General features: G+C 44.3%; 1 protein-coding gene across 7 annotated transcripts in view; it reads right to left on the bottom strand.

The window, feature by feature from the left end:
• magi3a (membrane associated guanylate kinase, WW and PDZ domain containing 3a) overlaps window positions 1–19,062 on the bottom strand; it is a 141,602-nt gene that overhangs the window by 21,405 nt on the left and 101,135 nt on the right. Inside the window, exons 4-8 of one of the 7 annotated variants that reach the window (XM_085782722.1) lie at window positions 11,830–12,036; window positions 9,423–9,588; window positions 8,399–8,478; window positions 7,664–7,721; window positions 4,687–4,793 (exon numbers count right to left, since the gene is read on the bottom strand). In XM_085782722.1, the coding sequence (XP_085638848.1) occupies window positions 4,687–4,793; window positions 7,664–7,721; window positions 8,399–8,478; window positions 9,423–9,588; window positions 11,830–12,036 (618 nt within the window). Of the gene's footprint in view, window positions 1–4,686; window positions 4,800–7,663; window positions 7,722–8,398; window positions 8,479–9,422; window positions 9,619–11,829; window positions 12,037–19,062 lie in introns of all 7 variants that reach the window. The other 6 variants (XM_085782715.1, XM_085782716.1, XM_085782718.1 and 3 more) reach the window with 6 other exon arrangements.

Genomic DNA, 19,062 nt, shown 5'->3' with positions numbered 1-19,062 from the left:
ATGTGAGCTGTTATGTCTAGTGTCCAGTGTGGATGCTCAACAAGTGCTCAACAAATAAAGTTGGATTGGATTGAAATTCCCTCAAAATGTGCTCACAGGGTAAAAACCATGTTGATGAGGTCACTTTGACCTTTGACCAGCAAAATATCCTTGAGTCATTGCAGATGTTTGATCTGTGAAGGTGTTATTGAAATATTGATCTGATCCATGTGACCCAGCACACGCTGCACATACACTATGTGTCTTTTTTTACACTGTTTACCATAAAGTTGGAATAAAATATATGTATTTTTACCTCTTCTCATGAAATGATTGTGACAATGTGATTTATTCTTGATATATAAAGTGTATATCTTCTCAAAACTGTTAACTGGAACTCAGGATGTAATAACTGCACCTGGTTAAAAGTGATAACTGATGTGTATAAGTAGGAATAAAAAGAGGAATGTGTCTGAAAACAAAACCACTCCAACTTTATGGGTAACAGTGTATTTATTCTTTTAGGTTATCTCAATTATTCATCATTATTATTACAGGGTTTATTTTGTAAATGTTATATAATTTCTCTTAACATATTAAAAGACAATAAACTGAACTGAGAACTGTATACAATCCATGCATTACACCACTTGCTGGGTGAGCTACGTTTTTTGCAGAAGGTTTATCTTGGTCTGGGTGATGTGACGTTCAACTGTTTAGAGCATCAGCCAGCAGAAATATAAATTGGAGCCTGCAGACGAGAGCAGCACGTCTTCAGGCTTCACAGGTTCGTGTGGCACAGAAGCGTCTGAAAAGCTCAGGATATGAAGGAAAAACTGAAAAACCTTCCTTCCTAAATTGCCACGTGTGTCCATCACAACAACATTCGCATGGTGACAACGTGACAGTACGGTAATTACACAAACACTCTGAGGACATGCAATTTAAAGTGCCAACTCAAACAAATCACGCACACACACATACTCGCATACAAAACCTGTGAATCTACAGCTCTAAACACCGGCTTATTACTGAACGTCTGTATTTTTGACCCAGTCCTGGAACAAACAAACAGTTCTTTAAACTGCAGAGATAAATAAAACTGGGCCCGACTTTCTCCAGGTAAACTTTTCATTGCAAATTTTATTCCTTTGTCGGTGCCTGGCGGGATGTGTAAATGGGACAACTTCACAGGAGATAGGGAAGGGATTATATTAGACAGTGTGTACGTGTGTGTGTGTGAGAGAGAGAGAGAAGGATAAGAGCAATGAGACAGAAAGAGACAGAGAGAAATCGAGTTAGCCTCGACAGAAAGAGGGAAATTCTGCCTAAATCCCGGCTCGTCCTTCCCTGTGGTGCGAGCCTGCGAGACTGTGAGTTATGTGCAGTGTCCCTGCATGTTGGGCTTCTTCTCTGACAGTTCCCACACTGATAGATGGTGGAGACATCAATCTCATTAGGGAGGGTGCAGATAGAAGCCCCCCCCCCACCCCCTCCTCTTTTATCCCTCCATTTCCCCCCCTCTCTGAATGTGTCATGGGATTGCGATTTGCATAACTGCACAGCAATTGGCAAATGAACGTGCTGGAGAAGATCATGCCAAGTATGATTAAGATGGGTTTTCCTGCACTGGAGCTGTGCCAGAGAGAAATATTCATATTTTCAAGCATGCATATGTAATTTTTTTAATTATTTTTTGTATTCATGCGTGTTGCACATGAAACATGAGCTTTCTCATGACAACTTAAAGGTGTGAGCATGTGTGTAATATGAATGCTGTTTGACAGGATTACGCCCCGTCAGACTGCCCGGGCGTCCCACTTTCACACAGTGTGTCAAGGAACTGTCAACACTGTTTCTTACATGATCACCATGAAAGCAACACTGACAGACGAGTGGTGGGGAGAGAGAAAGAGAGAGACAGAGAGAAGGGTGGGGAAGGGGCTACACACCAAAGCCATGTTTACATGGTCTTGATTAAGCCGTGGGCCACAAAGGGACAGTGTGTATTCTCCGGGGGTGAAGTGATTATATGAAATGTCAGACAGGATTGTCAGCGCTGTAATTATGGGCTGGGCATAGCGCTGCGCTCTGCTCCTCTGCTCTGCGGCATTGTCTGGGAGGTCAGGCTCGCCAGCCTTGTCAAAACAGTGTTTAGGAGCCACCTCACGCACGTCCACACAGTCGCACAAGACCACCGGCCATTAATTCTCATTAACAAGGGTGGTGAAGGTGCAGAGTGGGCACCGGAGGGGGGCGAGGGGAGGAAGGAGCTGCAGGCAGTGGCACACAGGAGGAAATATCATCCATGAGCTGCAGAGGGGCTCGGCTGTGGGAGGAGGAGGAGGAGGAGGAGGAGGAGGAAGAGGGGTCTGCATGCAACAGAGTGAGGCAGACAGATCTGTCCAACGGGCGTCTGAAACACAGAGGCCAGTTTGAATACTAATGCAGCGACGCTTTGTGTGTCTGAACACATACACACACACGGAGGATGCGATAATTCTTTACTCGAGTTACAGCGACGCAGGGTTTCTTCTTCCTCTTCTTCCTCTTCATCTTCTGCGCCTCAGGGCGTTTGTATTGACTGAGAGGATGATGATTAGCCAGTCATTCAGCCTCCGCCACAGGTGGCAAATGATGAACAGATGACCCGGTAGAAATGCAATTCATGATCATGACTCATCCTCGACCTCGGTCACCTCCTTCCTCCTTTGCTGTCTCCCCCCCCTCCCCCCTGCCACTGTTCTAACGAGAGATCTTTGAACTGCGGTGAACGACTGGGGCAAAAAGCTTTTTTCAGAGAAACCTCGCAGCCCTCCCTATTTCATATCTACTTGTCAAAATGAATTCAGCCGCCCAGTGAAGCGCTGCTCCATTATTCAAATTGAATATCATTGCTTCAGAGGCTATGGGCTGTTTATCAGTGGCCTGTCAACTGTTGGAACATCTTCTAGACAGACATCTCAGCATGAAGGAGATGATAAAAAGTGCTCCAATGTTTGTGTAACACATCAAATACCTTGTTATATAGGTGTTTTTTCCCCTCAGTGAACAGGAAGCTGCAATGCCCCCGTGTCCTTATGACACCGCTGCAGCTCATTGGACAGCAGCAACGAAGAGGGAACGAGGCCTCGTGTAAAAGCAAATGACCTGCAGAACAATGGGCCAAGCTGCTGACACTCAGTGCCAAGCTTTGATAAGTTAAATACACATTGTCCTCCAATATTTAATTAATCCAACAGCTCCGTTGAGGCAAATTAAGTAACATAATTCCAGCAAAGGGAAAAAAGTAACAAGAGTGTGAGTCCGTGTTGGCACGAGCCGCTCTGTGAGGACACGAACTGTGAAAGCACCGACCCGAAAAATGAAACCCACGCTGAAGACTGCAGTTCTTCGATTGGCCACTTAAACTAAAATGTATTAAATGGTATAAAAAAATGGATTAGGGCAGTGGTTCCCAACGTTTTTTTGGCCCGTGACCCCATTTTGACTTCAAATTTCTGGCGACCCCGCGATCGCGTGCCATCAATCAAGATGCGTCAGCTCAGATATTTTTATAAACTACATTTTATTTGAACTCGATTTATATTCGAGAAAGTGAAAGTATTGAATACAGTTGTTTAAGATTGGGTGTAGTGTAGTGTAGTTTAATCATACTTTTTCAAAGAACAGTAATTGGTTAAAAAAATGTTCATTTTTATCAACTACTAGACATTTCAGGCGACCCCATTTGAATTTCAGGCGACCCCACATGGGGTCCCGACCCCAAGGTTGAAAAACACCAAATTAAGGAGTCAGGCTCTGTCAAGATGGCGATGGAGGAGCAGAACACTAAGAAACCTGTAGGTGACGTCATGGAGGCATCGTCCATCTTTATTTACAGCTTTCTGTGCTTGGAGCTACATGCTAATGTTAGGATATGTTTACAAAGACCATTTGAGCAAACCAGCTGATATTATATCTACTATGTTCACTGTGGTAGTTTAGCATGTTAGCATTGCTAGTATTTGATAACCATCACCAAACAGGAGCTGAGGTTGAGATAGTGATGACACTAGTGTCGCCTGTTTTTCATGATAACACAAAGTGTTTAGATCCTGACGTGATGATGGTGCTGGATTAAAAAGACTGGCGATGGTTGAAGCTATTCATCCTTAAAGCTACACATGTCGACCTCGTGGTGGCGCTGTGGCCAAATGTTTAAATAGACTGACTGAACTTGAGGGGTAAATAGAAACAAAACAAAACAAAACATAAAAATAAGACTCCCATTTCTCTTGAGGATCATTTAAATTCCGACTCATTCAGCACATGTGCTCCCTCCTTCCCTCTCTCTCTGTCTTTTACATTCCAGGATGCAATTTGGAGCAAATGATCTCACTTCCTGTCCATTTCCAAAGAACGGCTAAAGGAAAAACTTCCCGGCTCTCAATCTAAACAGAGACATTTAATTCAAATTTTGCAAAACTGACTCGGAGTCTGCTTAAAACCATAACACTGATGTGTATCATGTCGAATTTTTTTCCTAAATTACTTTTCTTACTGTAAAACTAAATGCTAAGTCTCAATGATGAGATTTTCAAAATAAATGTCCTCCCTTTAACTTTCTCCATGTTGACAATTGTTTATATAAAAACACAGACATGCAAAATGACAGGAATGATCTCATCCATCCCTGTACATAAACACAACATCTGTTGTGCTTACCTGAGGGCGTGGCTGCAGGCGGCGGTGCCACAGTGGGCGTGTCCACACTCAACTTCCTCTTTGCTTCCAGCACTGGATTCTCAAACTGGGTCTTCTGGTTGATGTGGCTGCACCAGTGAAACGGAAACAAGATAAACAGATAAACACCAGGTGGAGATAGTAGAAGCTGTTACATAAATCTGGACCGTGCACAGCAAACATTTCTGTTTATTTTTCATTTTTCCCCTGTATTTGTTGGCACACTGCACATCGCACACACACATCCTTCTATTTTTACTCCCCCAACTACGTCAGTGGTCGACTACACACACGCACACACAGTCTGAGCTGCCAGCTAATGTTTCTGTTTCTTGTATTCGTCTGTGGTCTTTTACCTTTTGCCCTCGCACACACAGCTTGTCCCACACTGTTGTGTTGATGCTGCTCTCTGCCTGTCATGCAAACCTGCGATTTGACTACGAGGGCGGATGTGACATAACCACATTGGGTGCACGACAGCATGTCATAGCGTTTATGTACAATACACAGACTACGCATTTAAACCGCAAATCCATATCTGCCTCTGTCAAAGCAGAAGAATCGAGAGCGTGTCTGAATCTCACAAATAAGAAATTGAATTGACACAACTGTGAGAAGAGGAGCCTCGGTCCACATCGCCCTGATGGGATAAACACCGGCTCAATGCATCGGGATCAAAAGAATCAATAAACTGTACATCCATGTAAACAACAACATGGCCTCCATCATCACATTACATGCCCAGAGAGGGCGTCTCTTCTTCAGATAAACGAGCTTTAACGGCCGTGCCATCTGTGTTTTTGGGGGATTCAACACTGAAACTCAATCAAAAGAAAAGAAAAAAACAAAAAAACAGTTAATTATTTGCACGTCACACCTGCACCTGCAGGAAAAAAAAAGAAAAACCATCCAGTGTAACCTGGAGAAATGTCCCTCCACGGTTTCTTTCTTTGACGGTAATGGAGAGAGAGGTAGATCATCTGCGTAATGAGCTTTAACAGTTGTAAATCCCAGTCATGACGACGCAGTGGGAAGACAAAATGCTTTGATGCTGCACAGTGAATCAGCCACATGCTGAGGCACTGGTGATGTATATGTGTGTGTGTCTGTGTGCGTGAGTGCACAAAAAAACAGAAAAGACTTTGCGCTCTTGCTGCGTGTGACTCATGCACAGAGATACCCTCCCCATTAAGTCTGAAGAGATAAACATTCCCCTCTCTTTCATTTCCACTCTTTCATTTACTTCCCGCTCTTACTCTCACTCTCTCACTCTTTAATTGCCACACCTCATGTTTTGTGTGGCAGTTGAGGAAATAATGAGACTTTGTGTCACGCTGGCGCATTCGCTCGCTCGTTCATTCAAAACAACATTTGCCAGACAAAGAGACATAGACGGAGGGACGGCAGCCTCTCGGTGACCCTCTTGCATAAAACTGGTGCGTCGAATACCCCCCCAACACCACCCCTCCTCACCCCCATCTCTCTCCCCCCTCTGCCTGCAGGTCTCTTCCTCTTTGTCCACATTAATGGGACTAAAATGAAAACATTGTGCTCTTGTTTACACTCCTGATCAGAGGGGAATCTCGCCCTTGTTTCCTAAACCTTCATTGTCTGCTGCTGTCTTCACTGTCACACACACAAAGCTGCAACACACCAGTATTGTCAGTCCGGACGTAATTGGTTTCTGCAGGACTGTGGGAAACTACTGTATGGACAACAATATAATATACACCTACCACATGGTCCACAACAAACGCCACACCTAACACTTCTGTTTACAGTTGCACAGCATGTGAATTCAAAGGGGAACTATGCAAGTCCAATCATTGTTTCGCTATTTTAGTTGCTTTTTTTCCCCTCTACTGAGTGCCCCCTTTGCATATTTTACAACACTGTCATAAAAACTCACAGCTAACCCTCCTCCACGGCCATGTGCATTTGTTTTTTTTGAAGGGAATCCATGGAGCGTTGTCTGTGGGGCGTGTTTGTGTCATAGTGCTAGGTGGAAGGCAGAGAGCCTCCATTCTCCCCGTAACAAGTCATTAAACCATCACAATTACTCCAAAGTTGTTTAATTAAAGGGACAGTCCAGATTTTTTGCAGTGGGGTTGTATGAGCTACAAATGGCCATTAAAGGTATAATATGTAGGAATTCCCCCCATCTAGCGGTGCGGTTGCATGTCGGAACGTATTCTTGATGTTGCATTCGCGTGAAATCGGGCAGACGTCAGACAGACAACAGACGCTGCATGTAACAGGATAAACAAGCGTCTATGTAAACAAGTGGTCCACCAGCACGAGGCAAAACAATACAGGCGTGACAATATGTTGTCACCTGACTGCACCTGAATGCAACATCAGTGCCTCTGTCCTTCCTCAAACTACACAGTGGCAGGGCCGTTGCTAGGAATCCTGGGCCCCCTGAAAGTATACTAAAGTGGGCCCCTGCCCCCTGACTTTTCCACTTTTACGTATCTATTATCATTTCTTATTTAGCCTACTTTGTTTTGATGCTAATGCAGCATTACTATGAGTATCAGTCAGGGTCTTGTGCAGAATAATTCAGTCAAACAAAGATTAGACTACTGGGGTTTTTGTGGGCCCTACTGGGCGCTGGGCCCCTAGAATTATCATCACCTTTCTCCCCTATACAACGGCCCTGCACAGTGGTGACAGTTTTAACAGGCGCTACCTCGAAAACTTTGGGGGGCAGAGACCTTTCTACTATATTATACTTAATGGCCATTTGTACTGTACCTCATACAACCCCACTTCAAAAAAGCTGCACTATCCCTTTAAAGGTAAGAATCTTGCATAGTTCCCCTTCAGTAACGCAGACCTCATTCTGAAAACTGTATCTCAATATAAACATGCAGGAATCCATTTCCTCCTCATCCGCCTGCAGTTTGCAGACGTGGCCATCTGTGGCCCCGTCAGACACAAGGAGAAGTTTACTCACTCGACATAGTAGGTGCCGTACTGGGGGTCCTCAATCTTCTCCCAGCCGTAGGGCAGCTCTGAGGGGGGAGAACAAACAGGGAGAAAGGCTCCAATCAAATCACTTCAGATACTGCTGAGACACGACATGGACAATTGGACGCACGCAACGAGGCATGGTGCTTTGACTGGCAGCCTCGCAGCGGGCTCACCTCCACCTACAGGACAGGAGGCCTCCTTTTATTTCTCACTGTGTGTTCAGGGTTTAACACACAAACACAGTGCAGGAAGAGAGGAAGGAGGAGGAAATGCTGGGAAATAAATACCCCCCTTCCATCACCACTACCCCTTTTGTCTCTCCAGTGGTGTGTAAATGTGTGCAACATCTTGAGTTGTTCTGCCGCCGTGTGACAAACACATGCGTCACAGAGGAGATCTTTACGGAAGAGGGGCCAGAGAAAATTGCCTTTTTGAGAGGCGCTGCGCTGATGAGCTCCCTGCATGTGTCCCCGAAGCCATTAGGAGGAGGAGAGGGGCCCGACTGGAGACGGTGGGGTTTGTGCTGTGTCACCAGCGAGACTGTGACCAGGCCTGCTCAGCTGTTCACTCTCCGTCTGTTAACCCAACCCCCCCACCGCCCTCCCCTCTTTAGTGAGGCGGGAAGGCACACTTTGCTTTCAGGGAGTTGGGTAAAAGTAGTGAAAGTGTGTATGTGACTTGTGGGGTGTGAAACGTTTACCGTCGACCATCGTCTCACCTCCTTCCTCGCATTTCTCGGGGGGCTTGGCTTTCTTGGCGAGGCGGGGGTCCAGCCAGGTCGTGGTCTTGCTGTTGTGACTGAAGCACAAAGAGGAAAACAGGACTTTTAAGAAAAAAAAAACATTTAAGATACTGTGAAGATTAGCACATTTCCCAATTAGCAGCGAGGGCTCAGTGGAGCCACTTTAGCCTGGAGTTATTCCTCCAGCTCTAACAAACAAAACACAGTTTAACAAAAAAAAAAAAAAAAAAACCTCCCGGGAAACAGGAAGTCTGGAGAACTTCTAATCTTTCGGGATCAAATAGTTTATTAAAGAAGCCTTTACGATATTTGTACATTTTCTTAACAAAGCTCAAAGGACTCTTTGAGGAACAAGGGAGAGAGAGAGAGATGGAGGGAAAGAAGGGATACATAAACCACAAAGGGAAAGAAAGGAGTGAGCAGTTGCAGAGATTATAAAGAGTAGAACTGAGAGAGTGGGGGTGAAGTGGAGGGGGGAGGGCTTGGATGGCAAACTCCATTTAGCCTGTTGTTTCTCTCACTGGCAGAATGAGCTATTGATTTAGCGGCGAGCGGCAGCAGCACCTGGCTCTCCCTGCGTCTCGGCATCGACTGCTCGCCACACTAACGGGCCAGGTAAACAATGAGGGCCCGCTGCTTTCAGTGCCAGCCAACAAAGCTCAAATCAAACACAGGGTGGGTGTGTGTATATGTGTGTGTATGTGAGGTTTGGGGGGGTAAATAAAAGAAAAAACTTAATCGACAACAACGTAAGAGCCTGCACCACAGAGCTTTCCCGGGGTCCAACACCTGGTTTCATGCAGCACAGAGGAATGCGGTGGGAGAAGGAGGGGGGTGGGTGGCACGACGTCTCACTGCCAGATCTCTCAACACATTTGGCTCAAAGTGAGACATGAACTGGAAGAGGACTGGGAGGAGGATTAGCGAAGGGTGCTGATGTAACGGGAGAGTAACAGGACCCAAAAATAAAAGACAGTCAGAAGTCAGAACGGCGACTTACTCTATGAAATAGACCATGCCGGTCTCTGTGTAGGCCATCTCCCAGTTCTTAGGCAAAGGCTCCTGACTCTCGTCCTGTGTGCTCCACGCACGCATGTCCATGGCGGCGGCCGACTGGGTGTAGCTGGGCACCGTCTTCCTCCACTCCGCCTTGTCCTGCTTGTGCTCTGCTGCTGCTGCTGCTGCTGCTGCTGCTGCTGCTTCCACCGGGGCCCGGGACGGAGACAGGAGGGACACGGGCATGGAGACGGACAGGGGAAGGGGAAGGGGTTGGGAGTAAGGGTACGGGAGGTGGTAGAAGGAGAAGGAGACAGGAGGTGAGTATGTGGCGCCATTGGAGCTCCTCTGGGCTCCTTGCATCGCTCCCTGCTGCTGCTGCTGCTGCTGCTGCTGCTGCTGCTGCTGCTGCTGTTGCTCTGTGGACGGTTACATCCACAAGAGAGGAAGGGGTAGAGAGAGAGAGAGAGAGAGAGGGGGAAAGAGAGAGAGAGAGAGCACGGAAGAGCAGCAATTGCCATAGGATTTGCATGTCAGCAGCGATGTACTGGGAACTGCCTCCCAGGCAGGGGCAGAGCTGACCGACGACGCTTCAGCCCGGCCGAGAGCGCCACACATCACAGCTCTATTAGTATCACACAGGCTGCTTACGTGCATGTGTGTGTGTTTGCCTAATCTAGACAAGTGTGTGTGTGTGTGTGTGTCTGTCTGAGTGAGGCTCTTATCTGCAGGTTTTCATCTGGCTGTGTGTGACCTAGCTTCATCATCATGGCACTGAATGCTCAGTCTGTTTGGCCGGAGCAGCTGAATAGTGGGGATGCAAAGTGACAGCTGTTGACTGGAGGAAGTCGAGAGCTTTTTTTTTTTTTTTTTCGTTTTTTTTTTTTTGTCATTGTAGTGCTGAAATCAGGAGGCTCTCTTTTCCATGATGAGAACCATGCAGCGGTTTTTTTTTTTCTCCACTTATAAAGTCGGAATAAATGACATACATACAGACAGTTGCTCAAGGCTACGGCCACTTTCAGCCACTGAAAGAGAAATAAACTGGGGCTGTGGGCACGCAGGCTGCACAAACCGACGAGGCCGCTACGAGCAATACAAAAGAAAAATGGCCGTTCACAGTAAAAGCGTGACCATTATCAGTCTGCCCTCCAGTGCACTGGGGCATACGCTTCGGTTTACGTCGCTCCTTTTGTGTTTGTCGCACATCATCATCTAATCCATGCACATGCCGGACCGAGGTACCGTAGAACACACTACACTACGTTAGTAGGAGTATTAGCGACGACATCCGTGGGTTTTTCTTGGCTGGGCTCCATCATTACAGCCCAGGGCCACAGTCAGAGATGATGTGTCACTGACATTGTTTTCACTCTTCTCCTCTCTGGATGTGAGATGAGAAACTCATTCTGCATGCACGAGTAATTTTGAGTATCACAGTGTGAAGTGTGTGGAGATGTTTCCAGAGGTGCTTCATACGAAGAGGACAAAGAGACGTTACGGTTTGAATTGGCTAATATAATAATTCCACATGGACATGTCTCGAAGGCCGGTGCTTTTTATATAAAATATGTGATAAGGACGGCAATAATAATATGATGGCAGAAGAGGTTTATATTTTCATCACGTTGTGAAAATGTGCCTGCAGCCCAGGCCGAGAAGAAAAAAAAGCATATTTATTTAATTGCCTTTTGAATTGTAGTAGCTGTGCTGCATGTTTCGACATGATATTTATCTGATTCTCCAACATGCATTTGGATGATATGTGTGTGTGTTTTTTTCTTGCACGGTTAGAGGGGCGAGGTGGGGGTGAGGACAGGCCAGCTGAGGGAAGCTGCTCCAGCTGGAAGTCAGAAGCTCCCACTTTGTTCAGCTGGCTGGTTTCACGATGGGTGGATGGTTACTGGATTATAAAACTATTTCATATGCATTGTGGTTATGTAATCTGTTGGCACATCATGATCCTGCTGTTTTCATTTTGCTGTGTCTAACTCACTAATTCACCAGGAGGCTACAACATCACAACATGTTTTTTTTTGTCTTTTCATGCTGTGAGGATGTCATCACAGAAGAATCTAACAAGGACAAGGTCTCTGTCCCTCCTAACGAAGCGACCGCTCCTACAGTATCGATCTCTGACCGACTTTGGCCACTTCTTCGCTCTGATTGAGTTGGTGGGTGGTTTAGTGCTGACCTTGCAAGCAGAGCAGTTAATCCTGAGGTTGTTTGGAGAAAAGAACGATCAGGAGGAACAGAAACATTTGCATTTTGATATAATGAACCGCGAAGACAAATAAATAAATGAAGCAAAGAAAAACAAAATGCCAGGGATTTAAATTAGAGAAAAGCTGGAGCTGCATAACAACGAGCTGAGGCAGCGAGCATCTCTCTCTCCTCTCTCTGTCTCTCACCGGGCAGACCGTTGGCCATGGGAGGCCTCTCGTCCTCGTCCTCCTCCTCTGGCGCGGCGCTGTCCTTCCTGTCCATCTTGCTGACGGAGGTCGTGCGTTTCCTCTGGACCTCCGTGTCGAACTCCTCATCAAACAGAACCTGGTCCACCAGGTCCGGCTGCACCGGGCTGGGCTCCGCCGGCGGCTTCGGGGTCCCATAGTAGTTCCCTGGAAAGAGAAAAGACAAAGATAAATGTGTTACATGTGGAGGTTCGGTCTTTTTTCTTCACTTATTACATAACTCTACACACCTGACCATAAATAACTCTGACACTCAGCCGACACAGAGTCTATTTCTAAACTTGAGAGTGGGTGATGAATTGCAAGAAACCTTGTTTTGAAGATCTTAGTGAGTGTAGGGATACCACTATGCACACACACACACACACACACACACACACACACACACACACATACATCAATGCACATGCACACAAACAGCTATGAAGATTAAATACTGTAGGAAAGAATTACAGGTCACTTTATGGCTCCACAGAGCAGATCAAGAAGAGCCCGGATCATCTCGTCTGTTTCTGTTGTTGCAACGTCTTTGAAGACGCGGGGGGAGTCTGGCTGCTCGTTACAAATCATGTCTGACACAGAGACTCTCACCGGTTGGAACAAAGTGGAGCCAAGATTTTGTCGTCATAATTCTTAGGATTTGGAATCGTCTCTTAGACAAGGGGGAAATGTCTTTTTTCTTTTTCTGCTAAATTTTTTATTGCAGTTCAGCCCCTTGCTAATGCTGCGTTCCAGACAACTCCACACAATTCGGGATTTTCCGACCTCCTACTTGAAGAAGTGCACTGGAACGCCACACAATGTCGGAGGCAGCTCCCACTTGGGGGAAATCTGACGTCACAACAATAATGGACAGAACCACACTGTCACTTTTACAGATTACAGTACACAGTACATTTATGTTGTTAAATTTCTTAGATTTTCATGATTTTAATTTTCATTTGCTTCTTTTTTTTATTGTTTTTGTGCCCTTTGTCGCCTCATCTGAAGTACTTTCAATGCATTCAAAGTTTGTCCTGGTCCACCATATTTTTTGAGGGGGTGTTATTCTGGAATGCTTTCAAGACAGAAATCAGAGTTTTTAACTGGGGAATTCAGAATTCCCAGTTGTCTCTGGAAGGCAGCATAATTCCCACTGAGTGCTGCTGGTTCTGTCACTACTGATGCACACACACTGCTGCCGGTCCAGGGAAGGTTGCAAACAAGGAGAAAAACCTCTCGATAACAAGTCACAGGCAGCAAACATCTAATAAGAACTGCAAGTAATAAAGATATGATCCCATGCTGGCTTCCCACCTGCAAAAAAAATTGACTGAGACTGAAAGAATCTTTTCTAATGTACAGTTTGATCCTTTTATCCTATAACAGGGTGACTACAGGTATGAACAAGTTGAATTTAAGACTTGTTAAGACCTTTTTAACACCACTTTTAACAAAATTTACAACCAAACCTGTGATGGAAACCGACCAAAAGTCAAAACATGACTCTTTCCAATTAAAGGCACTGATGTTAAACAGTAAAGTGAAGTGAAAACAATCAGTTGAGTTCAAAAACATTTTTCAAATGTATTTATTGATGTAAAAAAATATATTTTGCATTGTGTCACCTGATGTGAATGTATCAATGGGGCAAAAATAGCGTTCATTCAGCGCACACCAGACATTCTCGTGGTAACGTGAATATTGTAAATAGGAGTTCATGACATCCATTTGAAAGCAGTGGTATTTAAGACTTAAAAAATCTGAATTTAAGACTATTTAATACTTTTTAAGGCTTTTTATTAGTAAACTTTTTAAGGACCCACAGTCAACATGAATAAAATATGATACAACACACTATTTATGCAGTGTGGCTCCAGCCTTCAGACCAAAGCTGAAAAGCCTCCACCGCTGTTTGGTCATATTTACAGCTTCACTCCGCAGGGAAAGTGTGACTACAGCGTTTATACCAAGGTACATGCTCAAGCACTTGATTGTCCCTTTTAGTCTATTAGTTTGCCTTTGCTGTCATGTTGGTGCCGGAGGCAGCAAACAGAACGAGCCTTTCCTCAACCATAAAAAAAAGGAGGAGGGTGACCCACTTCTCTCTCTTTCCTGTGCAGGACTCTTAAGAATGAAGAATCACGAACAGAATCAAAACTTAAAAAGCACAAGAGGTGGGAAAAGTATCTGGTAAAGGTGTGTGTGTATGTGTGTGCAAGTATTGATTCGCTGGTTGTTTCTGTTTCTGTGGGGAAAAAAAGCCGAATCCTCCACCGTGTGTGTGTGGGATCACAGCTCAGTAGCTGAAAATTGCAGTGTAACAGTAAAATGGCTCATCAGGGAGTGGACGAGGAAGAAATAAGAGAACAGGAACAAAGTGGGGGAGGAAAACAAGACAGAAATAAAATGACAATGGATTTAAGGTTTTACACAGATCTTCATTGCCCTCATTGTTTGCAATATTCAAAGATACAGATTAATGGGCCTCACATGTTGGGATGACAGCAAAGTGGGAATGAATAACCTTCACGACTTTAAACGTCAGATTTAATTATAATGTGCTAAATAAACAGCACAAATCATCCGACCGTCATCGCATTAAACCCGTAACGTCACGAGTGAAGGTGAGAGTAATTATATTAATCTGAGTTGTAATTAAATAAGTATTAATATCAGTGCCTTACTGAAAACCATTGGATCCTTTTACCAGGTTTGTAATTAACAGGAAGCAAACTGACACAATGCAAATTGAGGGAGTTAAATTAGAAGCGGTAATTTGCTCGGTGTTCTCTTCAGCTCCTGGAGCTCACACACACACACGCACACACACACACACATAAAAGGAAAAAAAAGAAAAACGCACACGTAGCCTCTGCTAAGTGCACATTAAGCAGGGAGCTGGAAGACAGTGGCCACAATAAGGAAGTGCACCGAGATGGATAGTGTTGTAATTATACTGCACTAATGAGCCACAATATGAGGGAACAAGTCTTGGAGGAGAATTTATAACATCATCCAGTTGGAGAAGTAAAAAAAAAAAGAAAAAAAAAGAGGAAACACACCCAGAGGCTGTGTGATTGTAACTTCACCTGAACAACAAACAGAAGACGCCTCTTTTTCCACAACTCTGGGTTCATTAAATGAGCTGTTTGCTTCAGTCTCATGTGGCTAATCACTTGGTTTTGCTTTGTTATCTTAACAAAATGCAATTCTAATCTAACATTTTACATTCTGTGGCTGTGGGGCACACGCTGCTCCCTCGGCATCTGCTAACAGCTCTATTATTTTATTTAGTGCAGATGTATAATCATATTGTAACATCATAGTTTGCTAATTATCCACTGCTCCATTAGAATTTTTAATAGAATCTCCTCCTATTAGCATTCGAACATGACAAACAAGTGCCCTCGTCTTTCTTTTTGAAGTGACAACCGTATATGTCGTGTTTTATCATATCAAAGATTTCAACTAAGCTGCACAAAAACAAGCGGGGACTGGATTTCATTACTGGAAGCAGCTGGGACGCGGACGACGACGACGACGACGACAATGGGGCTCGATCAAACGAGCGAAACATTTGTGATTCTAATAGATAATTAATAAATAAATAAGCGAACGGACGAGCAGGGAATATCAGATACACACACAGATGCTGCGTTTGTTGTTGTTTTGGAAATGTAGTGACTCATCATCATCAGCCTTTAAAGAACAGATCATATCAGACTGAGTGAAACCTCATGCAACAATTAATCAATTGATTAGTTAATGAAGGCAGTTTTGATAACTGATTGATCATCAGTTTTGGACAGTTAGCTGACTTTTATGTATTTTTTTTTACGCCTTTGTCTGTACTTTTGGAAACACGCATTTAATTAACTGATTGATTGAGTTTAGTATTCAGCAGATTATCTCATATTGAAAATATCATATATGATGTTGAGTAACTTTCATATAAATATCATATCGTCATGAAAATATTGAATATACAGTCAAAAATAATATTAGAAAGCATGTGATCCATGTAGACTTGATCTATTTTAAAATAGCCTTCAGATCCTTGTTGTTGTTCTTGTGATTCGATTGCAAAGTAAATAAAAATTGATGTTTGCAAGAGAACAAAAAAAAGAAAAAAAAAAGACGAACTTATTAAAAAATTGTGTATTTTGTTCTTCTTGTAGGAACCAGCCTCTTTTTTAACTTCACCGTCCTGACTGACTGCAGGACATTTGCATCCACACTTTGCTGATAATAAAAAAATGAAACCTGTTCTTCCTTCAGTTCAGCCCAAACATTTTCATGGGCCACAATTACTCTGTTTTGTTTTGTTTTGAGTTTCAGGCTCTTTTTTATTATCTCTGTTTCCTGCGGGCATTTCATTCACTTTTTTGTTTTAAACTCTTGCATACTTTGTTCACTCACAAAACTTTCCCATTGAATTAAAAAAACTGCAGTTTGAGCAAACTTTATTGGCAAGTTTTTCTCAGTGGTTATAGCAGCCTAATATGCATTGTAGTGAATAACAGTGAGGCTGCTGTAACAACACTGATGTGACCTGCTCATATACACAGTGTCTGTGCCTCATAAATTCCTCCTGTGTCTAATTACCAGGACAGAGACCTTTCATTCTGGGATTCCTGGGAATGTCTGTTCACTCCAAACCACAACCGTAATTAGTGCCTTAGATTAATGAGCTGCTCATTATTGGAAACTAGATGAGGAGGGGAAGTCTGATAGCCACTATAACAGCCCCCATATCACTGTGTGTGTTTGTGTGTGTGAGAGAGAAAAACAGACACCTGCTGATTAGGGCACTGAATCAATGAATCAACAAGTTGTGCTGCTGCTCTGTTGTGTTTAGGAACAATCATGAAATTAGAAAAACACTAACATCTAACGAGCTGGTTCCTCATTTTCTGACTTTTTACCTCTACGATATCCTGCAGCTCATCCTCTCACAAACATTTCTAATAGTGTTTGTTTTGTTTTGTTGACTGAATAAAAACACAGCAAAGAGAGAAACCATCCAACTACTGATGATGCTTTGTTGTGACATCACAAAGTCACAGGAAGTCCTGACGGCTCGTTTTTTAAAGGCTCAGTTTCTGGATACATGGCTGTGTGGATTTCTCTGCTGTCACAGTATTAATACAGACCCTGGACCTGATTTATAATTTTAATAAGCGTGGAAATCTCATTTTATACAATGCAAAGATTTTAATATAGATTTCAGTTTCTATACCAAAACTCTTTTAGAGGAAAGATTAATTTTAAACTTCCAAAACGACAGTGGATAAAAACGTCACAGCTCGCCACACTATAAAACAAAAACATCTCTGCTCATCAGAGGCTTCTGCGATTTGACTCTCTGGTCACACGGAGGCGAAAAAGACAAGTAGCGGTCGTGTTAAAGGTAAAAGCAGCAGGAACGATGTGCACAGGGGCAGATTACTCCAGCAGCACAGTGTTATTACATTTTGCAGCTTTCTCAGAGTGGTGGGCGGGTGGGCAGCGTAAAGCAAAGCCATTTTCATTTTAACAGCCTGGGCCAACATTCGCTTGGCACTGTCAGTGAACTACACAGCCATTCGCTCATGTTACACATGCACGGCCGTGTTTCCTGCCAGTGAGAAGTAGTTTCATGTCAGGGGGAACTTTTTTTTTTTTTAAACTTGCCCGCAGAGACTCCGAGTTTAAGTATGTGCTACTAGGGCTATGTGAGTTTATGGGTGAGAAAGGATGTGTGTGTGTGTGTGTGTGTCACGCCATCTGTTTCAGTCAGTAGCTGCCAGGGCATCTCATCTCCAGCTCGTGAGAATCTGAGTAAAAATCTAAAGTGCAACTGTGACCAGAGTTTACATCTGCAGAGAGACACGACCACCGCGTCCTCCATGAAACTCTCTTTATGAGCTGCCATGGAAATCCGAGAGCGCAAAAACATCCACGTCGTCATGGTTATTCATGCGACCGAATGTTTCTGTGGCGATGCTTTCAAACACAAATGGAAATTGGAGACCTCCCTTATGTTGTTAGGGGGGAAAGAAGAAAAAAAAACAACGCTCAAGGGTTGGTTGTTTTTTTTGTTTGTTTCCTCGTTTCTATCCCCCTCTGCCTCTTTGAACCTGCCAACCACAGTCACAGATCCTCATTAATCACTGAGGATGGGCTCTCCCGCTCCCAGGCAGCGCCCCGTCTGCCCCGTCTGCCCCGTCTGCCAGCGCCTCAGGCGGGTGAAGCCCATCTTTGCGCTCCAGTCCTGGCACGGAGCTCGGCCGCTGCTTGGCATGGACGGCCACACTTCACCGGCCAAACCCTGTCCACCCTGAATTCCTCTACTCACTCTGCTTGAAGTGTGTGTGTGTGTGTGTGTGTGTGTGTGTGTGTGTCCCTCCACTGCTGGATGACCTGCCTCTCATAAATAAACTTCCTCTCCGGTTTATGTTCATCTCCTCTCTGACTGTCTAGTGACGCCCTTTATAAATCACACACCCTCCCCATCTCCTTATTGAGCCGCTCTCATCCATCCTAATCCCTCTGACTTTATCCATCCATCTATTGTTCTCCCACTTTCTCTTTTAGCCTTTTCTCCTTCTTATTTGGACCTGCACAAAAAAAAACAAAAAAAACACAAACACACACTAATTCCACTTCTGTATCATCAGCAGTGGCGTCCTAATAGCTGAGGCACTTCATCTTTCAGGCCTCATGTGTTGCCAGTTCCTCGGAGTGGGGCAGCTGTTGCCATAGCAAAGCACCTTTTCACCCTCCTCTCTCCTCTTTGACTTCTGGCCCGTTGCCCTGTTTCTATCTCATCCACAGCTACGAAGCTTCAGCTACACAAACGTCACAAAGCTTATGACACCAAAGAGAGAGAGAGAGGGAGAGAAAACCTGCATATAAAACGTTGTAGGTAATGTGGTCCAATAAAACAAGGGTGACAATAAATGGTTATTCCTTTTCCAGTAAAGGTTGTCAAGGGCGATGAATTTTGTGTGGCACAACTCGCTCGTCAAATTGTCCCCGACCAAGTCTACGACTGTCTGTGGCGGTGAAAGCACCACATTGCTGTCTTTGTCTATGAATCATGTCCTTGTGTCTTTCATGCCTGTCTGTAAGTCTTTATATTTCTGATGTATCTTTACAGCAGGACACAGTATGGTGGCCCTGAGCGCTCAATGAATCCTACAGAAAAAC

Source organism: Trachurus japonicus, chromosome 7 (assembly GCF_045865225.1).
Source record: "Trachurus japonicus isolate A0001 chromosome 7, Traja_1.0".
NCBI lineage: Eukaryota > Metazoa > Chordata > Actinopteri > Carangiformes > Carangidae > Trachurus > Trachurus japonicus.
This window is presented reverse-complemented; position numbering and strand designations above follow the sequence as displayed.